At 36.8% G+C, this 16982-nt stretch overlaps 1 protein-coding gene across 1 annotated transcript in view; it reads right to left on the reverse strand.

Annotated features, from left to right (window-relative positions):
• si:ch211-51h4.2 overlaps nucleotides 1–16982 on the reverse strand; it is a 411729-nt gene that overhangs the window by 236182 nt on the left and 158565 nt on the right. Inside the window, exon 7 of the mRNA XM_039758852.1 lies at nucleotides 3105–3170. Coding sequence (XP_039614786.1) covers nucleotides 3105–3170 — 66 coding nt within the window. The remainder of the gene's footprint in view (nucleotides 1–3104; nucleotides 3171–16982) is intronic.

The raw sequence follows: 16982 nt of genomic DNA on the forward strand, positions 1-16982 counted from the left end.
CTATAACTGATTGGAGAAAGGTAGCCAAAGAATAAACAGATGTACTGCCTCTCTGGGATCTGCTACACACCTTTGCATTGTCTGTATCTCTAGTGTGATTGCTGGCCCACTTCTCCATTATTCACAATACTGTGCGACATACACCAAACCACACTGCCTGTCCAATCCCACACTCTCTTTCTGTTTTCTCTCTGTCCTTCCCTCACTACCACAATCTTGTTAGTCAAACATTTAAACGATCAAGTCGCAGCTTTTAAAGCTCACCCTGGTGATATTTTTGGAGTATTCTCCAAAGCAATTACTGGTCATATAAGCGCTCTTTGGAAGTCGAGAAGCTGTCCCTCCACAGCTCATATTGGTGACCCCATGTATTAACCATCCCCTGCACCCAAAACAACTGTCAAAGGGCCAGGTATATTGGAGGCATAAGTACAGAATGCCCTGCAAAATATGCAACAGGGACCAACCTTTTTGATGCCAGAGCCACCCCGTTCCACTTAACAGTGTGACAGGATTTTCCCAAACCCTTTCAAAAAAATGATGTGCCCATGGGACAATTACTTTAAGACTATCTACCAACCTTTGCAGTACAGAGCCATCAAGTGGCTGTTGATCCATACTTCTACTTCTATGGGCTTCTCTTAATGCAAAAAAAGACAAACCTCCTTCTCGAAATTCATTATCACAGTAATGGGTTTTAATAACAAAATATGGACTTTTAATTGTTTATGTCTTGTTAGTCTCTATCTCCAATTTCTTCTACTGCAGGCACCACTGAAACTACTTGTGCGAAGATGTCCATGTCTAAATAGAACTTCAAATTACAGAAACAAAGCTCCTAAAATGAGCAAAATACATTCATATTAATATTTTGATGTTTTATACAATTTCCTCAAAAACCATTAGGCACTTGCATCTAGCAAACTCTCTAGGCCTAAATATTAAGGCTATAATAATCCTTGAGCTCTGACTGTGATTATAGCTTTTATTCAGCCAATTGTATATTATTATATTAGTAAATCAAACTGAAATTAGTAGTTTAAGCTGTGCAACGCATAAAAGGTTTCTGCATTTCATTAGCACCACAGCAAGATAATATCTGATGATACCAAGTGTTAAGATCAGACTGTTAATTTGACATCTAGCTGTGAAAAGCAAAGTTCCGAGAGGGTAATTGCCAAAACAAAAGAACTGTACAGCTTATAAAAAAAGGTACAGAATTCTGAAAGTTCCTAAAAGTTTCTTTCAAGCTGCTTGTGAAATCAGTTTTTAGAAATGTCAGTTAAAAACTCTAATCCTAAATTTAATATTACTGCATATCCAGTACTGACATCTCAAATACATTTTATATGCCTCACAGATCTTATATTAAATAAATGTGTTGATTTGTAATTACTCTAAACTAAAAAAAAAAAAAAACTTCTCCAAGGAATAAATCATAGAGACACACAATAAACAGAAAATAGCCAACAGAAATATGTTAATGAGTGTAAATATTGCATTCTATAAAACTGGAACACTAGTTGCTACTTTCCAATCACAGTTAATTTTGCTGTCACAAAAAACAAACTGGTATTGTGGGAGGGGTTGGGATTAGCCTGAAAGACATAAAAAAACCTATTTCAGCACAGCTACTTTCACCGCTGAAACTATATAAATTATTACTGCATATAAATGAAACAGCCAACTTTATTGTTTTGGTTCATTTTTCTCATATAAATCAAACAATGACTTCTGTTAGAGGGGCATTCTGCCACAGCAGTTTGTACACAAAAACAATCACCATGCTTCTGGCTATCTATGGCTTTGTTTAAGCCACTTAATTTTGTTTAATCTTTTATTCATTCCTCCTGTTTCTGGGTGGTGGTGAGTCATAACCTCTGTCACCCAAAACAGACTAATACAGAATGCCAGTCCATTACATGCCCACGTCACTTGTGCCAGTGACATTTAAAGAGGCCAGTGAAAATTGTTTTACAAGCCTTACATGTTTTAGCAGAAAGTATGGAATTGTGTAACAAATGTGTTTTAAAGACAAAGGGACAAAGGTTAATCAGTTATTCTGCATCTCAAAGAACATTTCTCAATCAAATTCTTAATAACTCACAATTACATAATTATAAGGCAATAACTATGACTAAATGTTTTGACCTGTTTGTAACATTTTTGATAAAATATGCTTAAAGGGACATGTGACAATTTTAATCACTAATTTTAATCACAGGCTTCTACGGAATGGCAGCTACTGTACAGTAATAGAGCTTTTAAATTTCTTTTTATGTATTTGTACAGATGAAATGGCCGCCACTTTAATCTGTTGATTGTGTGTAGATAATGTTTGCTGCATATTTTGATGTAAGAATAGACGTTTTATTACATTTTTTTTACAAAGAGAAAATGTAAATCTAATTATGCACTGAAATGTGTTAATGAAGATAAATGTCATAAATTAAATAATGGTGGCAAAGACAATAGTAATCTTTTTGTGCTAACTGAAATTTACAAAAGTAAACATCTTTGGGAATGCTACTTTGCAAGATGAAAGTTAACTGAATTAGAAAACATTACTATTGGAAAGGTATTAGTAAATGGGTGCTACAATTCAGTTCAATTGAAAGAAATGGAATATATTCACGGGGCTCACGTGAAACTTCCGAGAGGTGCAGATAGAGGGTAAATGTACTCACTGGTATGGTAAGAAAAGTTGTAGATACTCTAAGTTGAAATTGAAAGAGTACTACTCAGAAACCTAACACACGGAAAACGCGCAGCAGACAAAATCCAGGTATGTTAATTGAACCCATGATGCTACAATTGTAAAACTGCATGCTGAGATGCTTAGTTATACTACTTACAAATCAAGTGTCACTCTCAATAGAGTCAGTTTGTGTGCTTTACCTTTCCTTTTGGTTTTCATCATGGTCATTGCACTTCATGTCAGTATCCAAAAAAAGAAAAAGCATTCCATCTTGCACTTTAGTGGATAGTAATTTGGAGACTTGTTGGTTCCTAATTTAAATATTTGACAAATCTGTACTACACCTTATACACTATAAAAATTATTTGCAATATAATTATGTATCATTTAAAGTGTCACATCTTACCTTACATGAAGCAATTCTGCAAAGGCTTCACTCCCAGCCAGGACATAACTTATCCCAATAGAGATGCTGAATAAATAAAGAGTCAAATAAATAAATACGTAAGAACATGTAATTACAGTGATTTAAACAACAATACACACTTTCATATCTCATTATACTCTCATAAGCAAATGCTGGTACAAAGGCTTATTTCACTTTCAAATAGTAAAAATATCAATAATTCATCACAAAAATCTAAAATAGTAAAGAAGCCATTGGAAAAAATAAGCAAAAATTGAATAATTAATCATAAAAATTTAAAATAATAGAAAAGCCATTGGAAACAAACATTTTCTTAGAAAAAATGTAATTTTTAATTATAATATTTTAAAATTAGTTCTCTGGAAATCAGAGTTATTTAACTGCAAATCTGTAATTCTAAAATTGTATTTTTCTGCTCTTTTATAGTTGTCTGTAACTTCTACAAAATGTTATTTCTATAAAAAAAAACCTAAATCTGAGACTTCAAAATAAAAATGACACCACAATTAAAAATGAAACAACAGACACTTAGTGTTACTGAAGGTTAATCCAGGTCAGGTATGTATACTTATGTGTAGCTATATCAGTTATTTTCGTGAAAGAGAATCCAGATACAGATTATTGATGAAAGGCTGATTCTTGAGGCTTGTCAAAGGATGCCTGGAAATTCTTCTCCCAGCAGTTCAGACAGCAAGAGGCAGAATAGGCTAAGCTTGCAGCAGGGCTTTGACATTAATACCAGCAAACCAAGTTAAGGACATCTCCTACTACCGTACTACTTGGGCTGTGTCATTCTTAAGGTAAAGGGTAACAACAATTCAAGCCAAGAATCAAGGTAAAAAGTAGGGTTGAAGAAATTAATTGTTTTGAAAAAAGTAGCAAGTATTTTAATAGTTATCTTAAGTAATGAACACTGGTAGAAATGAATTGTCACAGAAGCCACACTTTCTGTTGTAAGGACTCTTTAGAGAGTGATATCTTACTCTGATACCATTGTAACAGAATTGTCACAGGAGTTGCAGATATGTGTGTCATCTGGTAATGGGGATGGGGCTGAATGGTTTGCCTGGTTAAAAGGTCCGCCTATATTCATAAGAAACATTCATATTTAGGAGATATCTGCCGAGTATTAACATCCTTGGTATACACACATAGACCTTTATTACAGAAGTGATTCCATTAAGCTGTTTAATTCAAAGTTTCAGCTAAAAGGAATCAATACGCATGTGGAGTTGAGTGGGCTCATACTGTTAAAATTTTCCCAGAAGGTAATGATAAATGAATATTTTTTAAAATTAAACAATTTTTTTGAGTTTGTTAACAAACTAAGAGGTCTCCGAATTTAATAAAGACCACCTGAATATGAAATGCATTAAATGAATTTGATGCAGAAGCCAGCCACTTTATAGGGGTTCTCTTTAAAGTAAAAACATAATATTGCCTGCCAATAAAAAATGATGCAAAAATTGGAGCATAACAAATGGCTGAAAAGTGTGCCAACTGTAATTGAATATGCTTGTACAGCTAAGATACTGTGACCAATGCAGACTGATCTGTCAAAAATGAATCAATGTGGACTGATTAATATAGCAAAAAGAACAATGTGAGAAAGAAGCATAACAGGAATGAAAGAAATGTAACAGAAATTAAACAGAATTCTGAGAAACTGAGAGTTTTTATTTAAGATTCAATATTCTTCTTTTTAATTTCATGTTTCATGATCTGTTGTTAAGCAATTAAAATGACACAGCAAGAACCTGAATGTTATGAAAATGCAAAAATAATATTAATCATGGCATTGTAGGAAAAAAATGGTCCAGTACATCTGTATTTTCAAATGGCATTAGTAGCAAATTCCTGTTTGAACAGCACACATGTTCATTTTCATGGTCATTACTAACTGTTTTCAATATGATGCCTCACAGTACCTGCAAGTTGTACTGTAGCATTTCCTACACCATGTTTTGTTTGATAAGTTCCTTTGATTACAGCTGTAAAAGTCTAAAGCAGATATTAGCAGTATTATCACAAATTTGGAGGAAAAAATAAAAAGAGTAAAGTTAAATAATGGTAACATATACTGTATGTGACTATAATTTAATTGTGTTTGATTGTGGAATACCTGTGGGGACCTAAATAAGGGTCAGTTATCCACTGCATCTTTACAGTATAATTAATTAAGTTTCTTATCAGGATTGTCAACTCTTTTTTGCATTTTGTAATAAAAAAATCTACTGAATTCTTATAGATATTTAGATTGCTTCATATGTCTCTTTAGAAAGGCAGATATGCATTGAAGTGTTTGACTTCCTTTATTACCAGTTAGTTTAAAATAGAATAAATGATAAAAAATGCTCCTAGTACTAAAATGACATATCCAACAATTAGCTTAAATCTTGCAGTAATGTTATTTAAGTATGAAACCCTTATAAATGTAGCAATCCATAAATACTGCAAAAGGAGAACTGGAAAATTTGACCTCAGTCTAAATAAACTGTAAAGAACACAAACAGCAATGCCTCTTTGAAGTTTTCTTAACCTCAAATGACTCAGATCTGAAGAGGGAGACGGCAACATCAAACTCTATATTAATATGCCATTCATCAATTTCTCTATCTATGCTCTCCAGCAGTTAACACACCAATGTTTTTAAGGAATTAATAGCCAGTATTGTAGCTTTCAAAGCTTTTCAAGGGAACCTGTAAAACCAAGAGAGCAATCCAAAAATCCATGGTATCTGAAAAAATACATAAAACAACTATAATTAACACAGCATTTCCCCAACTACCATTGATTATTATGTGATGTCATCTACACCCGATACCAAAGTTTTTAAAAACACAAATTCAAAGAACACATAGATATAGAGTATAGTTATTTCTTTGTGCTTCATTTCATTAAGCATGCATACAATTTTCTTCTTAGAGAAAATTTATTAGAAAAGATACTTCTAAAATTGACATTTTAACTAAAATCTAGGGAAGAGAGAATAACTTTAAAAGCTCAAATCTCTCAAGATTCTAGCTCTACAATCTAAACTTAGACCAAAAAGGAAATTAGCTTTCATAATGTATGATAACACATTGCTTTCATTAACCTTTTTCTCTTTATTAAAAACCCTTCACTAGCTCCGTAGGCATTGCCCAGTAGGAATACTTCATTGTGACATTTGCAAAGCTAGGAAGGCAATTCAGCACATGTGATCAACTTTCGTTCAGGCTTTTGTTAATCACAGTATGTTTCTTCTTTACTAGAATCTATTTTCCATTCATACAGAAAGGAAAGGACACACACCCGCAAACACACTCATAGACGTACATATCTGCAAAAACTTGTGAAAGCTACATTAAAAACAAGCAAAACAACAAACAAAAAAATAAATTAAATTTTGAGTACAACAGATCCAGTCGAGGTTTGCAGATTCCCAAGGTACTACTATCTTTCACCCTACTTGGGAATTCATTTCAGATACTATATTTATGTTTCTTGAGTGAACAAAAATAATATTTGTTTGAAATTTACCCTTAAACATTTCCCATCTGTTCAAAAATATTCTTGTAGAAAACCTCACTTTATATTAACAGTTGCAATCCACTGTACTAATTCTTTTCAAATTTTCAAGACTATGGTGTAGGAGCTAAGAGGAAGGGTTGAAAGAACTGCATTTTTTGTTGAATGATATGGAAGTTGGTTGGCAGCAATTTTTTATAAGATATTTGAAATAAAAGGCAGTTTAAAAATATGCTTATATTTTCAAATAATCATCAAGATTTGCCTTCTTTAAGAGAGGCTGAACAATGGCTTGTTTAAAGAAAGCAGGCACATAGCCAGAAATCAGAGAGTTGTTTATTATGTATAAAACACTAGGCCCGATAGAATGAATTATATTTTTAAATGAAGAAACAGGTAAAATGTTACCGATTCAAAGAAAACTTTTAAGATTGTAGGCTGAGCTTGACAATAGATAGGAGTAGGGTTAGTTGAGGTAGTAATTCTTGCATGGACAATACTAATCTTATTTATAAAAAAAACAAAAGGAAATGATCACAGTCTTCATTTGAGGAAACAGGTACAACATGAGATGCAGGAGTGACAGTCTTACAGATGGTACCAAATAAGATTTTTAGATACATCTACTTTTAGAAATTCATTTCGAGAAATAAGCAGTACTGGCATCCTTGACCATGTTGTTTAAACTGACTAAAAGATCTTTTATGTAAAGGTGGTGAAGATGAAGTTGACTGGATTTCCACAAGCACTCCGCTTTCCAACATTTCTACTTCAAGGCTCAAATATTGTCATTGAACCAAGGAGCAGAATTTATTGAGGGTGCTGATCAAGTTTTTATAGGAGCGTTTTTGTCTAAATTAGAAAGACAATGTTAATTATAAGAATGAACTGAAAACTCAATGTCATTTTGAGAAGAAAAGACTTAGCCAGGTTGGAAAAGTTCTGAAAGCTTGAACGTATCTGCAGAAAGATGATTGAAGATGCGAGAGCTAATCATATTCCAACAAGGCAAGGGGTCAGAATTAAAAGAAAATTCAAATAAAATACAATTGTGATCAGAAGTGCCCAGATCCTCAGAACCAATAGACTTAAGATTTGTACCAAGGGTAAAAAGGAGATCCAACCTATATCCCTTTATAAATGTAGGGTCAGAGACATGTTCAGTGAGATTAAAAGATTCAGTCAGCTTGATACATTTTTTAGCAAAGTTATCAGAATCATCATTTAAATGAGTATTAAAATCACCAATAATAACAATCCTAGACAGCTTGAAGGTAGAGGACAAAACGTTATTTGGGCCAGGTGGACAATAAATTAGGATGCAGTAAAATGCCTTTAAAATACAAACTTTAACCGTCACCAGCTCAAATACAAAAAATGTATTCATGCTCACAATATGACACTTGAAGCTGCTTTTGAAGACAGCAGTAGAAATTTCTCCACCCCAGCCTGTATATCAAACTACTGCTTTGCCTCCTATAATATTTAGCTCTGTCTTTTACTATCTAGCACAAGCACTTCTGCCCACACAATAGTTGATTAAATGTCATCCCATTGTTAGAATGTCTGCTTTGTCCTCACTACCTTTCAAGTTCAAATGCTCACCAGTTTGCTTGATCATGAAGTAACTGATTTACCTAGAATTATTTTTCAATTGTTTGATCTTTTTCTGTGGATTCAAACTTACCTTTTTAGATTATGTGGTGAGGATGCTGATAAGTTACTAAACTTGTTGCCCTGCCAGGTTTCTTAACATGTACCTGTCACAGCTACTTCCTGCCTTTGCTATAAATTATATACAGAACATTCAGAAGCTCTTGCTTCTTGCTCCGCTACAAATAACAAATGTTGCTGTTTGAACTTGAAAAGGATAAAAAAAACTTGCAAAGGAAAGTAAGTTGTAAGTCATATTATGCAGCTTCTTATACAAATAAAATTCAAACCTCCCAGGAGACAAAAACAAGTTCCAGTTTGACAACAGGTCTTTAGTGAATTGTTTGTGTTTGTGCTCTCATTTTAATAAACTGCATGAAATAAAACACCATTTAGTGGGTTTTCATTAAAAAGAAAATTAAACTAAATTAGAAAACAAATCCTGAAGATAACCAGTAATTTATTGAAATAAAAATCTTTAATCATGTTTTAAAACTGTACATACTGTATGTAAAATAACTTCCAATAATCCACAATAACATAACATTCCTCAACCCATTTAAACCAACTAAGGGTTGTGTGAGACCGAAACTGTCCTGGCAGCATTGGTCACTAGGTAGGATGTGTCCCTGGACAGGGCATCAGTCCATTGCAGTTGGCAGTTAACCTAACCATTGATGACATCATTGATGGTATGCAATGAAAAGAGGACTGTCTCGAGAAAGACCCACGGAGACAAAGGAAGAAAGTGCAAACTTCGGCAATCCGAATGTGAACAAGTTACATAATCTGCAGCAAACTAATACAAATCCTGCCTTTTCAGTTTACTGTATATTATTTAAAGTATTATATCATTTTCACAAACTCTGTGAGCACTTCAGATTTTACTGTGAAATTTAGTGAACAATTACCTCTGAGGCGCTAAAGCCCGGTGCTACTACATCAAAAAACAGAAGCTATATAAAAACAGCTCAGGTGTAAATCTCTTCTCTTGTTCTTTCAATCTTCCTCATCTTTCAGCTGCTCCTGTTAGGGGTTGCCACAGTGGATCATCTTCTTCCATATCTTTCTGTCCTCTGTATCTTGTTCTGTTACACCCATCACCTGCATGTCCTTTCTCACCACATTCATAAACCTTCGCTTAGGCCTTTCTCTTTTCTTCTTCCCTGGCAGCTCTATCCTTAGCATCCTTCACCCAATATACCCAGCATCTCTCCTCTGCACATGTCCAAACCAACACAATCTCGCCTCTCTGGCTTTGTCTCCCAACCGTCCAACTTGAGCTGACCCTCTAATGTGCTTATTTCTAATCCTATCCATCCTTGTCACATCCACTGCAAATCTTAGCATTTTTAACTCTGCTACCTCCAGCTCTGTCTCCTGCTTTCTGGTCAGTGCCACCGTCTCCAAACCATATAACATAGCTGGTCTCACAACTGTCCTGTAGACCTTCCCTTTCACTCTTGCTGATACCCATCTGTCACAAATTACTCCTGACACTCTTCTCCACCCATTCCACCCTGCCTGCACTCTCTTTTTCACCTCTCTTCCACAATCCCCATTACTCTGTACTGTTGATCCCAAGTATATAAATTCATCCACCTTCGCCAACTCTACTCCCTGCATCAACACCATTCCACTGACCTCCCTCTCATTTACTCACATGTATTCTGTCTTGTTCCTACTGACCTTCATTCCTCTCCTCTCCAGACCATATCTCCACCTCTCCAGGGTCTCCTCAACCTGCTTCCTACTATCATTACAGATCATGATGTCATCAGCAAACATCATAGTCCACGGGGACTCCTGTCTAATCTCGTCTGTCAACCTGTCTGTCACCACTGCAAATAAGAAAGGGCTCAGAGCCAATCCCTGATGTAATCCCACCTCCACGTTGAATGCATTTGTCGCTCCTACCACAGACCTCACCACCGTCACTCTTCCCTCGTAAATATCTGTACAACTGTTACGTACTTCTCTGCCACTCCCGACTTCCTCATACAATACCACAACTCCTCTCGAGGCACCCTGTCACATGCTTTCTCCAGGCCCACAAAGACGCAATGCAACTCCTGGCCTTCTCTAGACGTCTTGGTCTCGTCCGTTGCGAGAGATGGACGTCTGAAGCGGAGCTCCGCTAGCAGCCGTGTTATTTTTCATATTATCTGCTTATTATCCTGAGATATCCTGTATTTACCCAACCTGAGGGGCACTGCTACAGTATATGTAAGCATATATAAACATGGCCAACAAGAAAGGGGGTCCGAAAGAACCAAAAACTAAAGCTGCACCCAAGCGAAGATCAGCAAGCCCTAGTTCAAGATACGGCCTTTCACAGACTGACCTGGATCAGATGGGGGAAAGCCCAGACTCCTCGGGACCAAGGTCTGCTACATCTTTGCCAGCTGAAAGTGAAATGGGGAGCGAATGTATGAGCGTGAGTGAAGCAGGTCTCAATAGCTCGCTGATTGGAGAAGATCACCTGAAACTGGAAAAGGCCTTGCAGTCCGTGGTTTCAATTACTCCACGCGAGCTGGGAACATTGGGGACACCGGTTACAATAGACCCTGCCGCTTCACCTATGGTGCAAGAAAGCAGAATTGATCTGTCTGAACTGAAGGTGATGTTCGCTGAGCTCATGCAAGAGATAAAGAAAAGTGAAAAGGCAAATGAGAAGGCAATGGAAAATGCAAATGAGAAATTGCGACAGGAGCTGCAACAGGACATAAAGAAAAACGAGAAGACAAATGAGAAGGCAAGGGAATAGGCAAATGAGAAGCTGTGACAGTAGCGCTGACAGATGCAGCAGCAGGATAATAAATTCTTTAAAGATATGCTGGGTAAAATTGAAGAGCACATTCAGGAAACCTCGGTTAAACTGAGCACACTTGCTGATCAACTGGAGGAAGTCAAGGAGACATTCACGACTCAGATTGAAACAGCCGAAAATCTAGCTGCCAGTGCTGAAGAAAAAGCAGCAACTGTCAGCTCCGAATGCAAAAAATTCGGAGACAGACTGGATGTTTTGGAGGATGGAAGCAGAAGGAATAATGTCAGAATTGAAGGTTTGCCTGAGAATCGAGAAAGTCCAAACCCTGTGAAATTCGCAGCTGAAGTTTTTTCTAAAATAATTGGAGAGGACTTTAAAGCAGATTCTGAGATAGCAGCGGCTTATCGCGTACATGGATCAAATACCATTAGACCTAGATCTTTAATTATTCGCTTTGAAAGATTATCATTTAAGATAGAGGTGATGGCACTCCTCAGACACAAGCAAGAGGTTATATATGAAAATAACCACATTCGTATCTTCCCTGATTTCTCTCCAGCAACAGCTACTAAAAACGCAGCCTTCTACAACATTAAACAGCGGTTATGGCAAGCCAATATCAAATACAGCCTCTTGTATCCTGCCAAACTGAAAGTGGAATTGCAGGGTGAATTCTATGTCTTCGATAGCAATACAGAAGCAGAAAAGGAATTAAGAAAGCTGATCCCGGGACTATTCTGATACATAATAGTGAGTCATGGCCGTTAATGATATGGCAAGGATTAATAATCTACTGTCTGATCTATTTGTTTAAAATATGGGTTTTTATCATTATATATTCTCATTATCATTCACTATTACCCAGGCACTATCTGTTTATGTTTTAATTACAGTTATAGACGTTTGTGCTTGATTTTTTTTTTCTTTTTTTATCTAATTATTTTCTCTCTACCCTAAACGAGTCTGTTCAACATCATACCCTTGGTTTATTGTTATTGCTATTATTGCATTAAGACTTATTATGCTTATTCTGGACCACTTTCTAACACCATTCCCGGGTTTATTATCTGGGTGTATTATCTTAATACACTAAGATTGCTGAAGATTATATATATTCTAAGTGCACAGTTTGTTAATGATTAAACTCTTAAGGCCTTCTTAAGAGGACAGATTATCGCATATCTTTCCAACAGAAATAAATTAGAAACCAAGAAAGTAGCAGAGATAAAAAGCGAAATTACTAAAATAGATGAAGAACATGCCAGACTACCAAGCGAGGCTCTACATAGGAAAAGGCAGGCTCTGCATTCAGAACTAAACCTCTTGACAACTAAAGAAACTGAACAACTAATTTAGAAATCCAGACATCATTACTATGAACATGGAGAGAAAGCAAATAAGCTTTTAGCTCAACAAATTCACAAGCAAGAAGTGCACAATGCAATCTCAGTAATCACCAATACGAACGGACCACAAAAATATAATGCATACTTTCAGAGACTACTAAAAATCCCTATATACTACTGAGTTTAAAGAAGACAATACACAATCTAATGCATTTCTGGATACATTACAGATACCACAAATAGATACTTTTAGTGAGGAGGAACTCGATAAACCTCTGGCGATATCAGAATTACTAGATTCTATAAAGTCACTTCAAGGCGGGAAAGCAGCAGGCCCTGATGGCTACCCTGCCGAATTTTATAAGAAATTCTCCACTCAGCTAGCTCCCCTCCTATTACCAACATTTACAGAAGCCAGAGACAACCAAACTCTTCCTCAAACTTTTTGCCAAACACTAATCACAGTTTTTCCAAAACAAAAAAAGGACTTATTACAATGTGCATCATACAGACAAATTTCACTTCTGAATAATGACGTTAAAATACTCTCCAAAATCATAACTAGAAGGATGGAGAAAGTGCTCCCCTTGGTAATATCACAAGATCAAACTGGATTTATCAGAGGCCGAAACTTATCTTCAAGTCTTTGACGTCTGTTTAATGTAATATACAGTACTCACCAACTAAATCAAACACCCCAAAAATATTATTATCATTGGATGCAAAAAAAGCATTTGACGTGATTGAGTGGAAATACCTTTTTACTACATTGGAGAAATTTGGGTTTGGCCCGAACATTTGTGCATGGATCAAATTACTGTATACCAATCCAGAAGCTTCAGTTTGTATCAACAACATTTGTTCAGACTACTTTAAACTAGAATGTGGTACTAGACAAGGATGCCCCTTGTCACCGCTACTGGTTGCAATCGCCATTGAACCACTGGCAATACACTGTCGAAATACTGATCAGATAAAGGGGATGATTAGAGAAGGACTGGAACAGAAAATTTCACTATATGCAGATGATATGGTACTGTATATATCAGACCCACAAAATTCTGTGCCTGCAGTCTTAACAGCACTCACAGAATTTCAAAAGATCTCTGGTCTCAGAATTAATCTGAATAAAAGTGTACTCTTTCCAGTGAATTCTCAAGCATATAATATTAGATTAGATACCCTACCTTTTATCATTGCAGAACAGTTTAAATACCTAGGGGTAAACATCACAAGTAAACATAAAGCTCTTTATCAACAAAATTTCACCGTCTGCATGGAAAAAATTAAACAAGACTTGCATAGATGGTCAACCCTTCATCTCACTCTAGCTGGAAGAATTAACACTGTTAAGATGAATATTCTTCCTAAGCTCCTTTTTATTTCAAAACATCCCAATATACATCAATAAATCATTTTTAAGCAATTAGATTCAACAATAACCTCATTTATTTGGAACTCAAAACATCCACATATCCAAAGAGCGACCCTACAAAGACAAAAGGCAGATGGCGGCATGGCTCTACCTAACTTCCAGTTTTATTACTGGGCAGCAAATATACAAGCGATAAAAACCTGGACACAAATAGAAGAACATACACAGGCTTGGTCCGCAATAGCAGTAAAATCATGCAGTACTTCTTTATATTCCCTTCTCTGTGCCCCAATAATCACAAGTTATAGGCAATATAGTGATCCCTCGCTATATCGCGCTTCGACTTTCGTGGCTTCACTCCATCGCGGATTTTAAATGTAAGCATATCTAAATATATATCACGGATTTTTTGCTGGTCCGTTGATTTCTGGGGACAGTAGGTCTTTTAATTTATGGTACATGCTTCCTCAGTTTGTTTACCCAGTTGATTTCATATAAGGGACGCTATTGGCAGATGGCTGAGAAGCCACCCAATCAGAGCACGTATTACGTATTAAGTAAAACTCCTCAATGATATACGATATGCTTCCCGTCAAAGCTCTAACAGCCCGTATTGATTTTTGATTGTTTGCTTTTCTCTGTCTCTCTCACTCTCCCTGACATTCTCTGCTCCTGATAGAGGGGGTGAGAGCAGAGGAGCTGTTTGCACAGAGGCTGTTTGCTTAGAAGATATGGACGCTCCTGTAAAAAATGCTAAAAGACTACCTTCACATTGATCCCTTCATTGCAGCGGCTTTATCGCAGGTGCTTCGTATACTTAAAAGCCCAACAGACCTATTGATTTTTGATTGTTTACATTTCTCTCTCTGACATTCTCTGCTCCTAACGGCACTCCTTTGAAGAAGAAGATATGTTTGCATTCTTTTAATTGTGAGAAAGAACTGTCATCTCTGTCTTGTCATGGAGCACAGTTTAAACTTTTGACTAAAGGGTGTTATTTCATGTCTAGAGGGCTCTAATAATGTTAAAAAAATATATTTAGAAGGTTGTAAACAGGTTTTCTATGCTCTAACTGCGAAAATATTAGATTTATAAATAAAAAATACTACTTCGTGGAAATTCATTTACCTGTCTGGAGCGGATTAACCGCGATAAACAAGGGTGTACTGTATAACTGTGCGGAGAATATTTATAAACAGTGTGGGAGAGTTTCTAAGGGCTTAAAATATAAAAAAATAACCATACAAACATATATTTTCTACTTCGCGGATTTTCACCTATCGCGGGGGGTTCTGGAACGCAAACCCCGCGATCGAGGAGGGATTACTGTATACTAATAACCCAATTGTGCTTCACTCACTTAGAATATGGAACCAATGTAGAAAGCATTTTAAGACGGAGAAGCTTTTATCTGTGGCACCTCTGCAGGAGAACCACTTCTTTCAAGCTTTTAAGTCAGTGGGAAACCAATGTTTTATACTATTTGAAATTGGAAAAAATCAAATACTCAGTTAGAGGATCTGTACAGACTCTTTTCAAAACTTGTCAGGATCTAATCTCTTCTAATAAAAGGCAAAGCCCTCACTGACTGACTGACTGACTGAGCATAATTTAATTTTGAGGGTTGAGACACCAATAATGTTACTGAAAACCTTACAGCCACCAGGACTTTGAAACAGCACAAGACTTCAGGTCACGTGTCTGCAAAAGAACCTAATTAAGGCAACTATTTTTACTGGCAGTTGCTCAGGGGAGAGAGTTTGTATTCCTCGCATCCCCGTTACACCCTCTGATCTCCCATTTCAATTCAAATGCCTCCAATTTCCAGTAAGGCTCTGCTTCGCGATGACAATTAATAAGTCTCAGGGACAGACCCTACAAAAGGTTGCCACTGATTTGAGGCAAGATTGCTTTTCTCCTGGACAACTATACGTTGCATGCTCAAGAGTAAGCTCGCACAGCTTGGTCATATTACAACCGGAGTGCTGAACTGACAACGTGGTATACAAAGAGATCCTAAACAAATAATTATTGGTATATTTTCCCTCAGTTTAAAAAGGTTTACTTTTCTTCTTAATAAAAATTTAAAGTATGTATGTATGTATGTGTATATATATATATATATATATACTCAGCAAAAAAAGAAACGTCCTCTGACTTTCAACTGTTTTTACTTTCAGTAAACTTAATGTGTAAATATTTGTATGAACACTAAAAGAGTCAACACCATAAGACATAAACTAAAAATGTTTCACAATGATTCCCTGAATGAAGGGAGGCTCAAAATCAAAAGTACCAGTCAGTATCTGGTGTGGCCACCAGCTGCTTGAAGTACTGCGGTGCATCTCCTCCTCATGGACTGGACCAGATTTGTCAGTTCTTGCTGTGAGATGTTACCCCACTCTTCCACCAAGGCACCTGAAAGTTCCTGGACATTTCTGGGGGGAATGGCCCTAGCCCTCACCCTGCGATCCAACACGATCCAGACGTGCTCAATTCCTTCGACGATAAACACGAATCACCCCTGGTGAGACAAAACCGTGACTCATCAGTGAAGAGCACTTTTTGCCACACCTGTCTGGTCCAGCGAAGGTGGGTTTGTGCCCATAGGCGGCATTGTTGCTGGTGATGTCTGGTAAGGACCTGCCTTACAACAGGCCTACAAGCCCTCAGTCCAGTCTCTCTCAGCCTATTGCGGACAGTCTGAGCACTGATGGAGGGATTGTGTGTTCCTGGTGTGACTCGGGCAGTTGTTGTGGCCATCCTGTACCTGTCACGCAGGTGTGATATTCGGATGTACCGATCCTGTGCAGGTGTTGTTACACGTGGTCTTCCACTGCGAGGATGATCAGCTGTCCTTCCTGTCTCCCTGTAGCGCTGTCTTAGGCGTCTCACAGTGCGGACATGGCAATTTATTGCCCTAGCCACATCAGCAGTCCTCAGCATGCCTAATGCACGTTCACGCAGATGAGCAGGGACCCTGGGTATCTTTCTTTGGGTGTTTTTCACAGTCGGTAGACAAGTCTCTTTAGTGACCTGCGTTTTTAGAACTGTGACCTTAAATGACTACTTTCTGTAAGCTGTTAAGGTCTTAACGACCATTCCACAGGTGCATGTTAATTAATTGATTATGGTTAATTGAACGTGCATGGAAAACATTGTTTAAACCCTTTACAATGAAGATCTGTAAAGTTATTTGGATT

This window comes from Polypterus senegalus, chromosome 1 (genome assembly GCF_016835505.1).
Source record: "Polypterus senegalus isolate Bchr_013 chromosome 1, ASM1683550v1, whole genome shotgun sequence".
Taxonomy (NCBI): Eukaryota; Metazoa; Chordata; class Cladistia; order Polypteriformes; family Polypteridae; genus Polypterus; species Polypterus senegalus.